Here is a 19,330-nt window from a genome sequence, read left to right on the forward strand (position 1 = left end):
CTATACACCTGAATTCTGTACTTTAGCAAATGCAATGACGTTGGCTCCAGGCACTGAAGTTCAGGAGCTGAATAGGTTAAACCTGAAGAAGATGGTGGTGTCCACGAGGAACAGGTTCAGCTAAGTAGATCTCACCGTTGCCTGGCCCCCCGGCCACCGAACCACCACCGACGATGTCATTGTTGGGGGTCTTTGCAAAGTCTGCCACTATAAATGTAGTGTCTCATTACACACAGCAGATTGCTTTTATATGTTTGACTATGGTGTTTCATGTTTAAGTGAGCTGCACTGATTTTTCCCCATTATTTTTAACACATTTTCTTTATTTTGATTTATTTTATATTTTTGTAGAATGCAAATATATTATTATCAGTAGTATTATTTATGAAGCACTGTACAATGGGCGCACAAGACAAACATATATTTAACTCACAAGTTGTTTAACTCACAAGTTTTATTTACAGAATCAAGAGGTAATAAAGGTCCTGTTCAAACAAGTTAATCTGACATACCATATGTTGTTACTCAATTTCAGATCCATAGCCATGACTATTTTTCAAGCACTGGATTTTTTTTACTTAGTACAATACGTTATCAGTGGGACATGCCTACATACTGGTTCCTCACATTTACAAGGTATGTACCCTGGATTTCCATGCCAGCAAAGTACAAAATACTGTCATTTAAAGCAAAGTGAAGGTCTTGCAGCAGTGCATAATGCATTGAAAACCATTTATTGTCTATCAACAAGTGTGTAGTCAAAGAATGATATAACACTGATGTGGAACACAAATATGGAGTGGTTTAAATTTATAAAAACAATAAGCCAAGATCAAATTCTAACAAATTCTAAATAATTGAAATTGACCAGTGGCCTTGAAAAACATTTCCATTTTGAACTCTGCAACAATAAAAGAAACAATAGTTTCCGCAGTCTGTAACACAGCCCGGGCAGACTAGTGCTCATCACTTATCTAGCAGCCAAAGTCTGGGTTGACACATGTTAGTTCCTTGTGTTCCTCTACAAATAACTTCTAGAGCTACTGGCTTTGTGTGTCATCCGAGATTAAATGCTCCATTTGTGTGCCTAGAAGTTTCCATAGACACGTGTGACTGCACTTGGCTGTACATTAAAAAATGCTGCTTACTGCTCAGAAGCTTAATGGTTCTATTTAAGAGTTCTAGTTCCAGTAATCACAACAACTCATTCCTTATTCCAGTTTCTGACCAACGCCTTGCTTCATTTTCCCACAAAATTCCTGGCTTCCAAATGTTAGGTTTCCCATTGTGACCATCTGCTGCCTGCCATATCATCAACTCCTTTAAATATGTTTCCTACCTGCTTCTTATCACTACCTCAATGGGACAGTCCCTAAACTGTGTATTCACTCCTAATGAATGGCGTACCTATTTTGCATTTCTATGAGCCCTGTGTCTGATTTAGTCAGGTGTATACCTCCCCTTTTGAGGTTCTAGCAACAACCTTGGTCTCCGCAATCCCTTACAAATAGAGTTATTTGTTACATTGCCTTTCTAATAAAAATTGTAAAATGTAAAAATTCCCGTTGAAAATATCATGGCTTTAACAGATAATGTATTGCTTTTCTCAAATAAATGTTAAAGCTGACATGTGCAACACCTGAAAACACCAGGATGAGACTGAATAAGAAGGGTATTAGAATTTCTGGACTTCTATTACTAGAATGGTGACTGAATTGATGTATTACTGGATGTATCCATTTATAGTGGACAGAAGCAGTGGACTGGTGGTACGAAAATGGGGGGAACCCTTTCTGTTTTGATGTAACTTGCAAGCACTGCATATGCTTCAGGAGTAGAATAAAACTTGTTAACTATTCATATAGAGCTACGGGATGGCCAGTCAACATGATGCTATAAAAAGCCATGCTTTGCCTCCTGTGTCCACAGATAAATGTGGTCATAGGCAGCTGTCTTATAAAGTGAAAAGTGAAGCTTACAAATGTGTGAATAAACTATCAATGCAGCACTAATCCAATGGTAACTCTCACAGAAAAATATATAAATACCACACAAACAAGTGAACAAACAATATTTCAAGTGTGATTCTCTTTAAAAATCAAATTTCATTATATTTGATTGTCAAAATATAAATAAAAGTAGAATTGAACAAAGTATTGGATTTTTTTTTGGCACGGGTCGAAAAATCTTCACAGCACCCCCCCCTTCCCGTCCCCCCTTCCCACACACCCTGTCACACACACACACAGGCAGATAGCCACACAAACACAAACACACAAACACACGCAGGCAGTCACACACGGACAGCCACACACAAACAGCCACACACACACACAGACATAGAAACATAGAATGTGACGGCAGATAAGAACCATTCGGCCCATCTAGTCTGCCCAGACAGTCACACATAGGCAGTCCCATACACACAGGCAGACAGCCACACACACACAAACACACAGGCAGAAAGCCACATACACAGGCAGACAGCCACACACACAGAGACAGACAGCTACACACACACACACACACACACAGGCAGACAGTCATACACACAGGCAGATAGTCAAACACATGGCCAGTCACACACACACAGGCAGACAGTCACACACACAGGCAGACAGCCACACACACACAGTCAGTCAAACACACAGACAGTCACACACACCCACACAGGCATACAGTCACACACACACAGGCAGACAGCCACACACACACAGGCAGACAGTCAAACACACAGGCAGACAGCCACACACACAGGCAGACAGCCACACACACACAGGCAGAAAGCCACACACACAGGCAGACAGTCACACACACAGACAGACAGTCAAACACACAGGCAGACAGTTATACACACACACAGGTAGACAGTCAAACACACAGACAGTCACACACACACACAGGCAGAAAGACACACAGGCAGACAGACACACACAGGTAGACAGTCAAATACACAGACAGTCACACACACACACAGGCACACACACAGGCAGACAGCCACACACACACACAGCCAAACAGCCACACACTCTCTCTCTCACACACACACACACACACACACACACACACACACACACACACACACACACACACACAGTCAAACACACAGACAGTCACACAGACAGTCACACACACAGGCAGACAGTCACACACACAGGCAGACAATCACACACATAGTTATCTCTGTTCATTATGGAGGTGGGAGTAGTGCAGCTCCTGGATTCTGGTTGTTGGGGGAAGCAAGGACTCCTTTCTGCTTCCCCTGCAGCAATTACACGGCCCTTTTAGCTCCGCCCCGCCGCACGGTAAGCCCCGCCCCACTGCAGGTAATCCCCACCCCTGCCGCAGGGAAGCTCCGCCCCACCGCAATTTTTTATTATTTTTTTTTTTTTATCCTGGCCAACCATGTGTTAGCAGTGTCGGACGCACGGCACCCCCTGGTTCATGGCGCCCTGTGCGACTGCACAGCTCGCACCCCCCCAAGGCCGGCCCTGTGTACATAAGTGCTTTTTTTCCATCAACCAAAGCAGAGATAACTTTTCCTAGCGTAGATAACAATAGATTACATTTTTATGGCCTCTTTTAACCTTTACCTAGTTGCCCCAGTCTTTCCTTGCCTCTCTGAGCCTGCAAGATCTACAAGATTAAGCTATCCCATGCGGACATGAATATTTTCAACAGCACGTTTTTCACTGCATTCTATAGTAATTGTGAAGAGAGCTTTGTTCATTCATGTTAGTGGATCCAAAAGAATGTTTTTTGTGTCCTAAAGTCATAATTCTATCCATATCATCTGCATTGTTCACAACATAACCAGATAGGTTCTTAATGTAAACACCCACATCAGGTCTCTCTTTAACCTCAAGCCTTTGGGTTTAGGCTTTTCCCAGTAAGTCATGTACTTCTTCATTATAAATTTCCAGATACGGCACTCGGACCTAAAATCGTGTATCCCCTTCAGCTTTAGCAATATGTACAATTACGTAAACAAAGAAATTGGGCATGATGCTTCTGAGTTCTGGGACAGTTTGAATGCCACCCATAGTGAAGGTTTTACCTGTTCCACTCTGTCCAAAGATGGTCCCATTATAGCCTTCTAGTACTGTATAGATTATAGGCCTCACTGTTAAGTTGTACACATCCAGCTGTTTACTATCAGGTCCAAAAACTGTGTCAAATGTGAAAATGTTGGAGGTTCAATCATGGAGTCTACTTATGAACAGTAATAGTTCCTCTAATTTCATCCACATTTACAGTCATCTTGCTGTTAATGGCTTTTTCATGCTCATTTAAGGGATGACATCGAACCACAAATTTGACATTATCACTAGACTCCGGCTTGTCTATTTCGTTGATCGGCATCTTCCCTGCTACTTTATGATTTGCTCCAGACACCAGAGATGTATCCAAGGCACACAGTATTAACCAATAACTGGAGTCGCCCATCAGAGGTCCCATCGTATGATGATGGAGCATCCCTGTCACTCTGCCCCCAAACCTTTGACCAACTGCTAGTACTGTGTCCTCGTGTAGCAAATACGTATGTGTCAACTCAGACTCCATCTCTCAGTGGTTGCATAGTTTGCTGTTACAAACATTTTCCATTTGCCCTCCTCTCTCTAGCTCTACTTACAAAAGGTAAACGTCAAATTCAAGGATATACCTCCCAGACTGTTTATAGGCTATGAAGATCAGCACCCAGTACCAGTTCTTCTCATCAAATATAATAAATAGAACATCTCAATAAGCTAAGAGCCGCTTGACTGCTATCATTTATTTACTGCATCATTCACAGTTTTTAAATGATAATATACTCTTTATACCCAACAATATTCCACTAGTATTTTAAGGGTTATTAGGGTACATATTGCATAAACTAAAAGTTTTTTTATTTTGTATTTGCCCATCTATGGTATGAATTACTCACCCTGGCATTAAATATAGATTATTTTAATGTTTTTATTTTTCACTAAGCAGTTAACTCCTTCAGGACGGAGTCAATAGTACACGTTCTGATCAAAACAAAACGTAAACAAAAACTGGAATTTGCGCTATATGTCTGTTCAACCGTAATTCACCTGTTTCATATTAAATGCACACACACTTATTATATATCATTTTGTGCAGGAGAAACAGGGCTTTCATTTTATATCAAATATTTATATATGAAACATAATTTATTATGAATAAAATAAAATAAAAAACTGTGAGAAATTTGTAGTTCTGCCTCACATTTTAGCTGTAAATGTCATAATACTGTTAGGTGTTACTGCAAAAAAATGCACATATTTGTAATCAGCGATGTCTCACGAGTACAACAGTATCCCCCATTAACAGGTTTTATGGAGTTTTGGAAAGTTACAGGGTCAAATATAGAACGTTCCATTTTCAAATTGAAATTTGCCAGATTAGTAATGTTACCTTTGAGACGGTGTGGTAGCCCAGGAATGAGAATTACCCCCATAATGGCATACCATTTGAAAAAGTAGACAAGCCAAGGTATTGAAAGTGGGGTATGTTTAGTCTTTCTAAGTATCCACTTAGTCACAAACACTGGCCAAAGTTAGCGTTCATATTTGTTTTTGTGTGAAAAAAGCAAAAAACTAATATTTGGCCAGTGCTTGTGACTAAGTGGCTACTAAGAAAGACTGGACATACCCCACTTGCAATACCTCGGGTTGTCTACTTTTGCAAATGCTATGCCATCATGGGGGAAATTCTCATTCCTGGGCTACCATACGCTCTCAAAGGCAACATAACCAATCTGGCAAATTTCAATGTCAAAAAAATTAAATGCAAGCCTTATATGTGACTCTCTAACTCTCTAAACACCATAAAACCTGTACATGGGGGGTACTGTTATTCTCGGGAGACTTCACTAAACACAAATATTAGTGTTTTAAAACAGTAAAACATATTACAACAATAATATAGTCCATAAAAGTGCCGTTCATTTGTAAAAAATGCAAAAAACGTCACTTTTACTTAAAATATAATCGTTGTAATACAATTTACCAGTTTGAAACACTAATATTTGAGTTCAGCGAAGTCTCCCAAGTAAAACAGTACCCCCTATGTACAGATTTTATGGTTTCTTGGAGAGTTACAGGGTCAAATATAGTGCTTGCGAATTAAATTCTCAGCACTTTCTCCCTGTGTTGTCAGGCATGTCAATCAAATTTTAATTCATAAAATCACATAATTATGTTAAAAGATTATTTAAATATATACGTAGAATTTTAATATATATGCATTTATAGGTATTTCAATTCTACGTGTACATATCTTTTACATATCTTTTATGTAATTATATGTATTTATCTCTCTCTCTCTCTCTCTCTCTCTCTCTCTCTATATATATATATATATATATATATATATATTTGCGGTTATTTGTATTTTATATATAGATAGATATATCAAAAAAACAGAGAATAGAGTCAGCGCTAATATATCAGAACGAGGTACAAAGGGCAGCAATCCCAAACAAGGACCCTCACATGGTCCTTGAAATAAATAAGAAAGGCAAAGAAACAAAGGGATGGGACTGCGCCGGTGAGCAAAGTAAATGAATTTAAAAGTCCTGCAGTTTATTGCCAACTCACATAGGGAGCTTTATAACGTGATAAACAGTGGTGATAATCAAACAGGAATTGTACTGCAAAACATTGCTCATCCCTGTGAATTAAATGGACACTATAGTCACCAAAACAATTTTAGTTAATGAAGCAGTCGTGTTGTATAGATCATACCCCTGCAGTCTAACTGCTCAATTCTCTGACATTTAGGAGTTAAATCACTTTGTTTATACAGTCCTAGGCACAACTTTCTGCATGTGACTTGCACAGCCTTCCTCAACACTTCCTGTAAAGAGTCATCTAATGTTTATACTTCCTTTATTGCAAAGTCTGTTTAATTTAGACTATCTTTATCGCCTGTTTTGCTAACAGGTTGTTAGTAATTAAAGCAGGGGATAAAAAATCTTTAAAGTAAGTTACATCTTATTGAAAATAAATCGTTTTGTTTTCATGTAGGCTTTCAGTCACAGCCACGGGAGGTCTGGATAGGGCTGCAATAACAGAAACAAAAGTGATTTAACTCCTAAATGGCGCTGAATTAAGCAGTGAAACTTCAGAGGCATTATCTATACACAAAAACTGCTTCATTAAGCTATTGTTTTTTGGTGACCATGGTGTCCCTTTAAAGAGGAACTGCCACCAACAAATAAAGTGAAAGTTCTGTATATATACAGTTGATACATGAAATAAACATCTTACAATAAATATCCTCTGTTAGGTGCTAACGGCTGAGTTTCAGAAAAAAGAAAACATCTCTTTATATTTCTTTCAGGCGACACTCTAAATAGTGGTATATTTCAAATATTTTTATTTCATTGGCAATGTGTAGGTTTCTTGGTCCAAAACAAATAGCATTCCGTGGACTTTCTCTAACATACCAATGGTGATTTATGAGTGGTACAACACTGAGCGAGATTTTTGGATTCCTACAATCGTGGAGGGAGTGGTTCAGAATTTTTTTTTTATTTTTATTTATTTTCTTTCTCTTGCAATTCCAAGACATAGAACAGATTGATAGATAACTTTACTTGAAACAAAACGGAAAATTGTGTGCACCATCGATCATTTGAAAAATGAACTATTTGCTAAGAGTCAGTGGAGCTGCTACTTCTGTCTTTAAATATTTGAGCGAAAGACGTTTGTGCACAATGTTTTGGCGATCGCGGCTTATACAAACACCTTCTTTAATCTTTTTAAGCAAATATTTTGATACATGTTATTTGATATGTCATGCCATAGTTGACCTATTCTTTTCATAAGGCATTACATTAAAATATGCATGCATCAACAGTGAATTATAAATAAGGAGAAAAAAAAATATTCACTTTCAAAGTTTCTGTATTTGCTATAAATCAGCAGCTCCCAGTCTTTGCAGTTTGTGGAGTGAGTATTGTCGATTACATAACGCCGCTCTCCTCTATTGCACTGAAAGGGTTAATGCTGTGGCGAGTCTGAATATACATGCTGGGTCTCACAGGCTGTTATAATTTACAGTCTTACACCAGTTATTTTCCCAGCATCATGAACTGATTGCACTTACCCAGCGTGAGACCATTTGCTGTTTGAGTTCAGATATACTCAGAAACCAGCCTGTGAGCCGCAATAGTAAATATCACAGATTTTCAACAGATCTGAATTCTGTGCTGATTTAAACATCAACATGGTACAATACAGTTAGTATGTAGCAAAAAAAAAACAGTACAAAAAAGCACTACAAGCAGATTAGATTTAACTTTAATCTAAATCTTTAAGCTAACAAAAAACAAAAGTAACAATATAAAACAAATATTAAACAAGTGTTGTTACGTATTTACAAAGAATATCAAAAATGAGTAAACGTCAACTTTTCATGCAGCTTTTCTGTGTGCATATCCATACATGCCTTTGCATCCAGGATGAATGAGATTCAATGCCACAAATCAGCCTATTTAACGCAACCCAATCCAGCATCTAATAAATAGGACTTCCTCTAGTTATCTTGGGCAATAAGAGGAGCCTGGCAGCCCACTAGTCCACTCATCCATAATCACTATAAACCTATAATACACATTTGAGACCTAGGTTTGACAAAAATACATTTTGTGTTGATATATTCGCAGGCTTACTTAGTTGGAAGGCTTATTAAAACCATATTCACACTTCAGCTGTATTGCAGAGTCCAAATATATATTTTGCTATAAATGCTAATAGGCCCAAAAAGCAGAGTACATGTCTAAACGCCTAAGCACAGATGGGGTTCAGAAAATATAGGACAATAGCATATCTACTATCCTTTAAGAGTTACTCCAAGCACTGTAGCCTCTTTGGTGTTTTGAAGTTGTCATGGTACCTGGAGAGTGTACATGCAGCATTTCAGTATGAAACAGTGGACATGCAGAGACATTTAATTTTGCAACTGGAGCTGTATCTCCACTTGCAGCAGCATGATTAGTTGCCTGGAATAAGAATTTTGGGATGCTAATGTGAATTATATGTGTAGGATAAGTCTGTCATCAGCACATATAGAATCCTGGTGACGGGTGTTTAATGGCACATGGTCCTCCTTCAGCCCTGCTTGTGTGACCTCCGTCCCCTACAATAAATAGGTAATGGGATCATGGTAGAAGGATCTGACTGAATGGAGAACTTGTATTGGATCTTAGGTGAGTGAATCTTTTTTTTAAGCAGGACTGTGCTATAAAGGGTTCTAAAAAAACACTATTTTTGGCTGGAGTAACTCTTTTAGGTATTGCTTAACACAAAACAAAAGCATGAATTCTGCAACCAAAACAGAACAATAAAAAGCTAAAGATTAGTAAGAGTGTAGAGGAGAGTAAATAGGTGTATCATAAAAAAAAAAAAAAACTGTCACAGACTTCAGACCGGAATGCAACACACACACACTCTCTTTTCTGGTGGTAGTGTATCTTTAAATCTTTAATAATAAAAATAATAATGTATTTCATAACTGTATCTGTTACTAGAATACTAGAAAAGTTCACGGGCATGTTTCAATGCTTTGTAATCTGCCCCCACCTGATTATACAGAAAAAAGTGCATTTTAATCCCGTAGTTTTGCTTATCTCTGGGTTGATACACCTGGATCCTACATGTCAGTGTTCGTCTCTAGCATTGAATTTGAACTTTGCCTCGCTTTATCACGTGATCTGTTTATCTTCCTTCTCGCTGTGGATCAGGTTTCAGTGTAGCTTAGAGAACCAGGAAAATCACACAGCTTGATCAACACAATGCAAAACTAATTTAAATGCTTTAAAACTGAGCCCTCTAAGATTTTAACTGAAATCACTAAACTAAAAAAAAACGATTAACACAAAGAGAAGGGGTAGAGCTGCTCTGCTACCCCCTTATTTAAGATTCCTTTGATTGTAGACACTGTAAAGACTCACATTAATTATGGGAGACTTCACTGGTAAGGCTGAGCTGTCTGTCTCACAAGGAATTCGGATGATGTTTTATGTCTTTCATCCAAATGAATCTTCCTTTGAAACCATAGAGGAAGTACCAGATTACGTGGAAAAGGTGAGAAGCCTTATTGCTGTTCCTTGAAGGCCTAGAATCATGTTATTTCATGTGAAGCGATGTGCTATATATATATATATATATATATATATATATATATATAGACACATTCAAGTAATTCCTGATTGTGTTTTGATTGTTGTGATATTGGTCTTTGTCAATAATTGTCACTTTATTGCATCCATTTTGTGTTATGTCTTTAAATTGCAAGCTTATTTGACCAGGGCCTTCTTCATCTACTTATGTACAGCGCTATGGGATATGCTGGCGCTATACAAATAATTGTACGTTGCTTGCATAGGGTGGTGTGGCATGGTTATGTTTTGAATACATTTTAGGTATTGGATTCATTTTTTGGAATTATTAAACATTACTTATTACTTGTTGCTTATATACATTCAGATGGCAACAATGTGTTATTAGTGATGTCACATTCTATTAGAATTGTATTTAAATAGCATATTACGTTTGATAAAGCCTCCTGTGTGGGTCGAAACATCACTTAAGTGAAAATGAATTACTCTTCGTCACAGCCTGTGTGCACATTCCTTTCTGTGTATTATTATTGATTGCCAAGATGACATGGCATTCAGCATTTAATACCTCGTCATTATTCAATTTAGTGTTTGTCACAATGTATTTAAATTGTTTATATACCCATTACACTGTGGTGATAGCTAAAAAAAATAGTCTAGCTACTATTACTACTACTGATAATTCATATTGAATGGGTCACACAACCTAGAGCAGGGGCATGCGACCTCCTGACCTAGAGAATCTACTTCAGCAGACTAAGGCTACGTTTTCCAAATAGCCTTTTACGAATACTGTGAACGGCATTCCAATGGCAACAGTTCATACAAATCCACACACGTACCCTATACAAAAACATGCTTGCATTAAAACACACACACAAACAATGCTCACAAACACAAACCTGCTAGTGGCTAAATGGTACATCCCTAGCTGGCACAGCATCGTGGGAGTTTTGAACGACAGATGGGGATCTACCTTTTGCCCATCAATGGGCCACTAGGGCAGTCTGTACATTAGTTCTGTCACTGTACAGATATAACCTAGTTCTGGGCACAATAAGGTGATTACACAATGATCCCACACAGCCAGGGTCACTGTGATGGATTACACAGAGCTGCAATACAGAGATCCCCACACAGTTAAATGTATCTGTATAATGCCCCAGCTCTTTCTGTCTGACTCCCGGTCTCTAGCCCTTCCTTTTCTGATCTCCATTGGTGCTCCTGCTATGACAACTACAGTTTTCTAGTGAAAGTCGCTGCTGTTATGAAACAGTATGCAAGGAGTTAAAGCCACAGGATACTGACATACTCCTTATGACCTTTGCAGCTGGAAATATAATTAATCTGCAGAGGTAACATGAAGTCATGGTTAGCTGACATGGTTAACAGAAGCAACAATCATTATAGATCAGAATCAGAAGCTGAGTAACAGACCTAGTCCTGCAGTGTGGAGCTTCACAACTTTTCCACTAGCCACAGCAAAGAACATTAAAGAAGATGGTGGGCACTGGGCAGTCAAGCTTACACTATGCAATGTGTTGTAGAAGTTATTAAAGCTATTAATGATAGGCAGCACAGTGCTGTCAGAAATGTCTGCCATTTTCACTCCCTTCACTTATCTTCACTGGGCTTCCCTGGCTTTATATATATATATATATATATATATATATATATATATATATATATATATATATATATATATATATATATATATATATATATATATATATATATATGCATGTATGTTTAAGGCCGAAGGCCTGTATTTGTGGGAGGAGTTAGCTTTCCTATATAAACACTACTCCCCCCTTCCTACCTTGCCATATTTGCACGCTGTTCACCTGGGCTGCTCACCCTCCCTCTCGTCAGCACAACTTCCGGGTCCTCTACAGCGTGCTTCCAATCCCGGCATTCCCCGCTGCTTTCCCGCCAGCCTTCATTCGCACAGACGCCCGCAACTACAAACTAGCAAACACCAGGTAATCGGCGAGAATAGCTGCGTTCGGGCTATTCCCGCCGTTCGACATTTTAACTCCATGTACATACGAATAACACACATATGAGACCTGCAAACAGGTTTTAATTCGGCAGACTCTTTCATTACATCTTCAAGCAAATGAGTTGTTTTACTTTCTTTTTTCCACATAAGTTAAAACATAATCATCATTAATAAACGCTGTAGGTCTAAGGTGCCTGCATCAGCTTGGTACAAAGCCTTCAGAAGCTGTCTAATTCTTTCTATGTTAAGTTTTATTGTGGAAAAAACACATAGATTGGGAGCTTGTTTTAGCATGCCCTTTGAATATCCCCCTTTTTTTTTTTTGCATCAGTTCTGTAGATCATTTTGGCTCTATAATATTTTAGGCTAGCTTGACCATTTACTAGCGTTCGCAAGTGTAATTTACGCTCACATTAGCATGACGTCCTCTCAGAATTCAGGTCAAAACCATGACACTTACCAACCTGTCCTGTTCTTTTCTTTCATACATGGTACATCAGTCTTCAGTACCTGTTCAAGTAGGTACGCTAGCATCTACCTAATACACGATCTATACCTTATTAATATTAATTACGTCGCTATTTACTGCTGATTTCTCGCCTTGCCTCGGCAGGCCACGGCCTCACTCGACTACTCGTCATACGTTATCATCAACTTTCTATCTCGCAATAAACGTCCTGAACTTCTTTTAGTCCTTCACCATTTTCCCTCCATGAATACTATCACACTTTAAGCACAATACTTTTAAGGAACACCATATAAGGGCTCTACTAACAAACATACACTCGTTACACCTGCTATACCCAGTTTCTGTCCAGTATTCATCCAAGGTATTGTATCAGGCATTACTGTTCCATCCGGCTAGGTTGAATGAATCTTTAACAACATTTTATTATTCTGGTAAAGGATTTAATTTCTTTGCTAAAAAGCACCTTAATTTCAGGTTCGGACGGCATTCTACCAGTAGACAGTTACTGGTCCTTTATTGTCTCCCGTCTCTAACAGGTACAAACACATTTCGTTCACATTCGATAAACTGCCTCAACAAGGCCACACATTTACACAGTGGTGTATTAGGGTACGGGGGCTTGATTCCCGCCTTGCCTCGACAGACCACGGCTCTACTCGATAACACGTCATACGTTTATTCAAACTCACTATCTGTAAACAATAATCCTGGTTCTAACAAACCTTGCACATTTCACCTTCCACTTTCCGTCACATGCAATCATGCTTTCACAGCACAACGCCTTCCTAAACCTCCTCGCAGGGATAAATAGTAGCTACCATGGGAATCTTTAGCACCCTCACTACCTAAATCTACAATACTATCAGCTATGTATCTAAGAACTACACGGTGCTAAACATAATTTCTCTCTCTCCTCTCCCTCCAGCACAGCTTCTGTCCTCTGGTGTCTTCTTCCTTTCTCTCCCTTCCTTTTCTCTTTTTCTAACAAGGGGCCGCAAGGCTCCTTTCACAATCACGACTCGATACGCTACATATGTTACATTAACCCCTCATCAAGCCCCTGTCTAGGGTCAGAGAACTGGCTATCTAGGGTTAGGAGCTGGCCTTAGCTGTACAACGTAGCTGGTCCCGCGAGGCCAACACCCCAATCTCAACACGGAGATTTTCGCCCCTCGGCCCAAATCATAGTTAGAGCCTCGCATTCACACACCTATCAGGTTTATAGTTAGGTCCTCACCTGACACGGCCACACGCTTTGGATCTTTTACTGTCACCGAGAGGCCGCCACCCCACCACCACGCTAGTGGCTTGAGCCCCACGCCCAAATCATAGGTAGAGCCTCTCACCAGCCGCTTGGCAACTAGCAGGGCCTCACATGTCACGGGGTAGAGAGCTTTTCGCTTCGGCACTAGTTTAGCCAGCCAGTTCTACATTTCTCAACCGTATTGTTATTAATTAGTTAATTGTCGTTGCGATATTCTTTTTCAGTATGTCCCAAGAAGGCAACATCGGATAAGAACCATTCACCCCTAACGTCACCACTGAGCCAGACACTGAGAATTCTGTGTTGGGGACCAACGTACAAGGGAAATTTCTGACATTATAGGAGTCGTGAACTCCATTCTGGCTACGCTTCAGTCCTCCAATAATAGACTGTCTAACTTAGAGAACACCAGTCTGGCTCAGACAGGCCCTCCTTTCGTAGGGTCAATACACACTTACTCACGCAAACGCGCAGGGTTGGCCCCCCGCATCACCTTTCACCCCCCTCACGTTCTGAGTACTCACCCGCTAATTTGGGTTGATTTCAACACAGGCATATGTAGCTCTACCGACTACAAATTGCTTCATGTATGCGCCAACCCACAATCCTCCGTACAGATGAAACCACTATGGGTTGCAGCATTTACATAACTATTAGGGATTACTGACCAAGAGAAACTCTGTCTCGTACCTCACCCAACTGGCAAACACCCGAGCATAATTCACAGTTCAATGTCCTCATTCAGTCGCCCGGCTATCGAGACTCGACAACAAGTTATCACCTAGCGTTATTCACTTTCACTAAGAATACATACGACAGAGATGTGATATTCTTCCAGGAATCAGTAATACAACATCCACAAGCATACCATTCAACTGTAGTCTAATATGCTACTTTTTGCCACCTTTCATTCAAACCTTCATACAACACTATCACACTATACCAATCAGACATACAACAACACGTTCTAACAAGCCTTTCAAACCATACCCCATCCTCTTAAATGTTTACCACAAGGATATCTAGGTACAAGTAATTGGTTCATCACTTCACAATAACATACATATATACATACATGGATGGGAATTCCGGGCAGTATCAAACTCCCTAGACAGCATTCACACCACACAAACTGGTCTTAAACCTCTGCCCTTTAATCTGCCAAGGGTTCCGGAGCACTGCAACTTCACGATCACAGCTAATCAGACTGACAAATCATGTCTCCTTAAAGGAATTCAAGAAGGTACATACACTACCACATGTTACGCTAACCTTCAAACCAGACAATGAAGACACTTGCTCTACTAAATAATCCCCTAACTACTTCAAAAGGCAGTCCTACATTCATACTCCCTGTATTAGGGTAGGTTGGGACCCTAAATCCTATTTAGGACATCAATTCAATTTAAGTACCACAGTCAGTAGTGGTACGCCGGTACACATAATAAAAATAGATTCACTGGAAATCAGCTATGTTATACTGAAACATTCCACAACGGATAAAGAGGTAAGGCTAAAGAATCTTATGTGATAATTATATTGCTATAAGTGTGTTTTTCTTGCATTTCCTTTTGCCCCCTTTTACAGGCCTACCCCTACGTCGGTTCCGGCACACCACACCGACTTAATTCCAATCACAAGGTATTTCACAATACGATATTAACCGACCACAAGTTTAAGGCCGAAGGCCTGTATTTGTGGGAGGAGTTAGCGTTCCTATATAAACACTACTCCCCCCTTCCTACCTTGCCGTATACGCACGCTGTTCACCCCACCCACCTCACCCTCATAGACAATCCATTTGGGAGGGCCCCCTTTTACAGGCCTGCCCCTACGTCGGTTCCGGCACACCACACCGACTTAATTCCAATCACAAGGTATTTCACAATACGATATTAACCGACCACAAATATATATATATAAATATATTATTTCATATTGTAGTAAATTCCCTTCCTTAAAAATACATTCCCTTCCTTAAACAACCCTCAAGCAAACACTGATGCTATTGGGAAGAGAAAATGATAATCTTGTACACATACATTTGGCAGGGACTAAGTGTCAGGGCTCCGCGGGCGGCGGTGAGGGGAGGCTGCAATCCTCTCGCAGCACTCACCCTCGGTCCGTCGCCGCCCGCGGTCCCCTCTCCCCTTACCGATAAGCGAGCTGCGTCCTCTCCTCTTGACACGCCGCTCGCGTCCTCCTCCCAGCGGCAGCATGTCTAACGCTGCACGCTGGGAGCCGGCACTATTCTCTAAGCGCCGGGGTCACTCACGTGACCCGGCGTTAAAGCTACAGTGCAACAAACACAGTGGGGGGTATAGATATCCCCCACGTGTGTTTGTTAATACTGATTGGTGGTTAGCCAATCAGGATTCAGGCTAGGATTTAAATACTAACCTTTCCTGTCTTTCTGTGCCCTGTTGTGGTCTTTGCTTCTTAGTATTGATTGTGAACGTGTGCTTTCTGGTTACGTACTCTGTGGCTTGATATACTGACTTTGTGACTTTCTCCTACCCTTTGACCTCGGCTTGTTTCTCGTTATTCTGTTTTCTGGTTCCCCTTACTCGGCTTGTCTCCTGACTATTCTGTGTGTGCTTAGCCCGGCCACTCTAAGGACCGGTACTGCACACTTTCTGTGTGTGTGTCTGTGTGTGTGTTAGCGTGTTGGGTTCCCCGGAATCGTGACATTACAACAGGGCCATAATGGAACCTGCTGACATGCCACAGCTCCTAGTTAATCAGGAGGCTAGAATGGATGGCTTGGACCACCGTATGGATCAGTTTGCTCAGGCTTTGCAGACCATACTGGCTCGTACTGCACACCTGCAGCCTGCCGTCCAGGAGGCGGTTGCTGCTGTGCCCGAACCCATTGCCACTCCAGTACCCGTTCCTGCTCATGTAGTCCATATGACACAGCCACAGCGCTATAGTGGTGACCCAGCTTTGTGTCGTGGTTTCCTCAATCAAATTGACATCCATTTGGTGATGAATCCACGTTCCTATCCCACCGACAGGTCCAAAATTGCCTTTTTGATAAACCACCTGTCTAGGAGAGCTTTAGCATGGGCAAACCCCATGTGGGAAAATATGTCTCCTATGTCCTTTGCAGATTTTTTGTCAGCATTCAAACGCACGTTTGATCAACCCGGTAGGGTTGCCTCTGCTGGCAAAGCTCTGCTTAGGGTTCGACAGGGTAACAGATCTGTAGCGGATTATACTATCGAATTCCGCACTCTAGCAGCTGAAGTGGTTTGGAATAATGACGCCCTCGTAACAGCCTTTCAGGAGGGTTTGGCCGCTTACATACTGGATGAAATAGCATCCAGGGAACTGCCTGTTCTTTTGGAGGATGTTATAGACTATGTAATCCTTATTGATAACCGTATTAGAGAGAGGCGTACTCAAAGACGGCTGGATACACGGGTGTTACCTGCTCTACCCAGTACTGCATTACTAGCATTACCCGCTCCTAGACAATCATCCCCCGAACCCATGCAATTGGGTGCTACAGGGTTAACTGAGGCTGAAAGAACGTATCGTAGAAGGGAGGGGTTATGTCTTTATTGTGGTAAGAGGGGGACCAACTGTAATACCTGCCCCAAGTTACAGGGAAACTACAGCACCTAAGGCCCAGAGAGGGGTCGGCCTCGGGTGTTATGACCTTGTCCCCTCATGTGTCCATCTCCAGACCGTTTATTACAGTTTCTCTTTTGGTCAATAAAACCACTATAACAACCAAAGCCTTGATCGATTCAGGTGCGGCAGACAACCTTATGGATGAGAACTTTGCCAAAACCGCAGCCCTGACTTTGATCCGAAAGGCCACACCCTTGGCCGTTGAGGCCATAGATGGTAGACCACTTGAGAAACCTCTGGTGACACATGAAACCCAAGATATAGTTATGTCTGTGGGTGCTTTACACAAGGAACGATTAACCTTCCAAATAATTGACTCCCCTACTGCTACCATCGTTCTGGGTTTTCCCTGGTTAGTTAAACACAACCCAGTACTTGATTGGGGTTGTTTAGATATACTCTCCTGGGGGGAATCGTGTCAACGAGACTGTATGGCCCAGGTACGTCTCGTTTGTTTACTCAACGTGCCCACAGCTAAACCACTTTCTGTTTCTGTCCCTTCTGTATATGCAGACCTTGCATTGGTTTTCGAAAAAAGGGAGGCAGATAAGTTACCTCCACACCGTGAGTATGACTGTGCCATTAACCTATTACCGGGTACTATGCCTCCTAGGGGTAAGGTCTACCCTCTTTCTGAGAAAGAGAACCAGGTCATGGAGGAGTACATACGGGAGGCCTTAACTAAAGGTTTTATTAGAAGGTCCTCCTCTCCGGATGGTGCTGGTTTCTTTTTTGTGGCGAAAAAGGAGGGTGATTTGAGACCGTGTATAGATTACAGAGCACTAAACAATATAACGATTAAAAATGCCTATCCGATCCCTCTCATTACGGAGTTGTTTGATCGTGTCAAAGGTTCTAAATATTTTACAAAACTAGACCTCAGGGGGGCTTATAACCTTGTTCGTATCAAAGAGAACGATGAATGGAAAACGGCGTTCAATACACGCAGTGGGCATTACAAGTATCTAGTCATGCCTTTTGGATTGTGTAATGCTCCTGCCGTATTTCAGGATCTCATAAACGATGTCCTTAGAGACCTACTGCATGTCTGTGCCGTAGTCTACCTTGATGACATACTGGTATATTCTCCAGATTTGGAGACACATCATACTCATGTTAGGATGGTGCTTAAAAGGTTGTTGCAGAACGGTCTTTATTGTAAATTGGAGAAATGCTTATTCGACCAAACTTCTGTACAATTCCTGGGTTATGTTATTTCTGAACAAGGATTCAGCATGGATCCTTCAAAATTGGAAGCTATACTGTCCTGGCCCCTTCCCCAAGGACTTAAGGCAATACAGCGATTTATAGGGTTTGCCAATTATTATAGAAAGTTTGTTAAAAACTTCTCATCCATTATTTCCCCTATCACTAAACTGACAAAAAAGGGTTTACACCCCAGGGTTTGGAATCCTAATGCTATTGTGGCCTTCGAGACTCTAAAAAAGGCATTTGCCACTGCCCCTGTGTTACACCATCCTGATCCTTCCCTTCCCTTTGTACTGGAAATAGACGCCTCTGAATCAGGTATAGGAGCAGTGTTGTCACAAAGACAATCGTATGACGAACCCCTCCTTCCCTGTGGTTACTTTTCAAAACGCTTGTCAGAGTCTGAAAAGAATTACGACGTTGGGAACAGGGAATTATTAGCCATAGTGATGGCATTTAAAGAATGGAGGTACTTGTTAGAGGGAGCTAGACACAAGATTCTGGTTATAACCGATCATAAAAATCTATCCTATATCGCAGATGCTAAGAGGTTATCCTCTCGTCAGGCTAGATGGTCTTTATTTCTCTCACGTTTTCAGTACATAATCACATACA

The 19,330-nt window shown here is 40.8% G+C and overlaps 1 protein-coding gene and 1 pseudogene across 1 annotated transcript in view; one reads left to right on the forward strand and one right to left on the reverse strand.

Annotated features, from left to right (window-relative positions):
• Nucleotides 1–3,390: 3,390 nt before the first annotated feature.
• Nucleotides 3,391–4,362, reverse strand: LOC134609464 (kinesin-like protein KIF3A; annotated as a pseudogene).
• A 5,392-nt stretch (nucleotides 4,363–9,754) lies between these two features.
• Nucleotides 9,755–19,330, forward strand: part of AGMO (alkylglycerol monooxygenase) — a 301,876-nt gene continuing 292,300 nt past the window's right edge. Inside the window, exon 1 of the mRNA XM_063450740.1 lies at nucleotides 9,755–10,097. Within this exon, the coding sequence (XP_063306810.1) occupies nucleotides 9,972–10,097 (126 nt within the window). The 5' untranslated portion in view covers nucleotides 9,755–9,971. The remainder of the gene's footprint in view (nucleotides 10,098–19,330) is intronic.

Source organism: Pelobates fuscus, chromosome 4 (genome assembly GCF_036172605.1).
Source record: "Pelobates fuscus isolate aPelFus1 chromosome 4, aPelFus1.pri, whole genome shotgun sequence".
Lineage (NCBI taxonomy): Eukaryota > Metazoa > Chordata > Amphibia > Anura > Pelobatidae > Pelobates > Pelobates fuscus.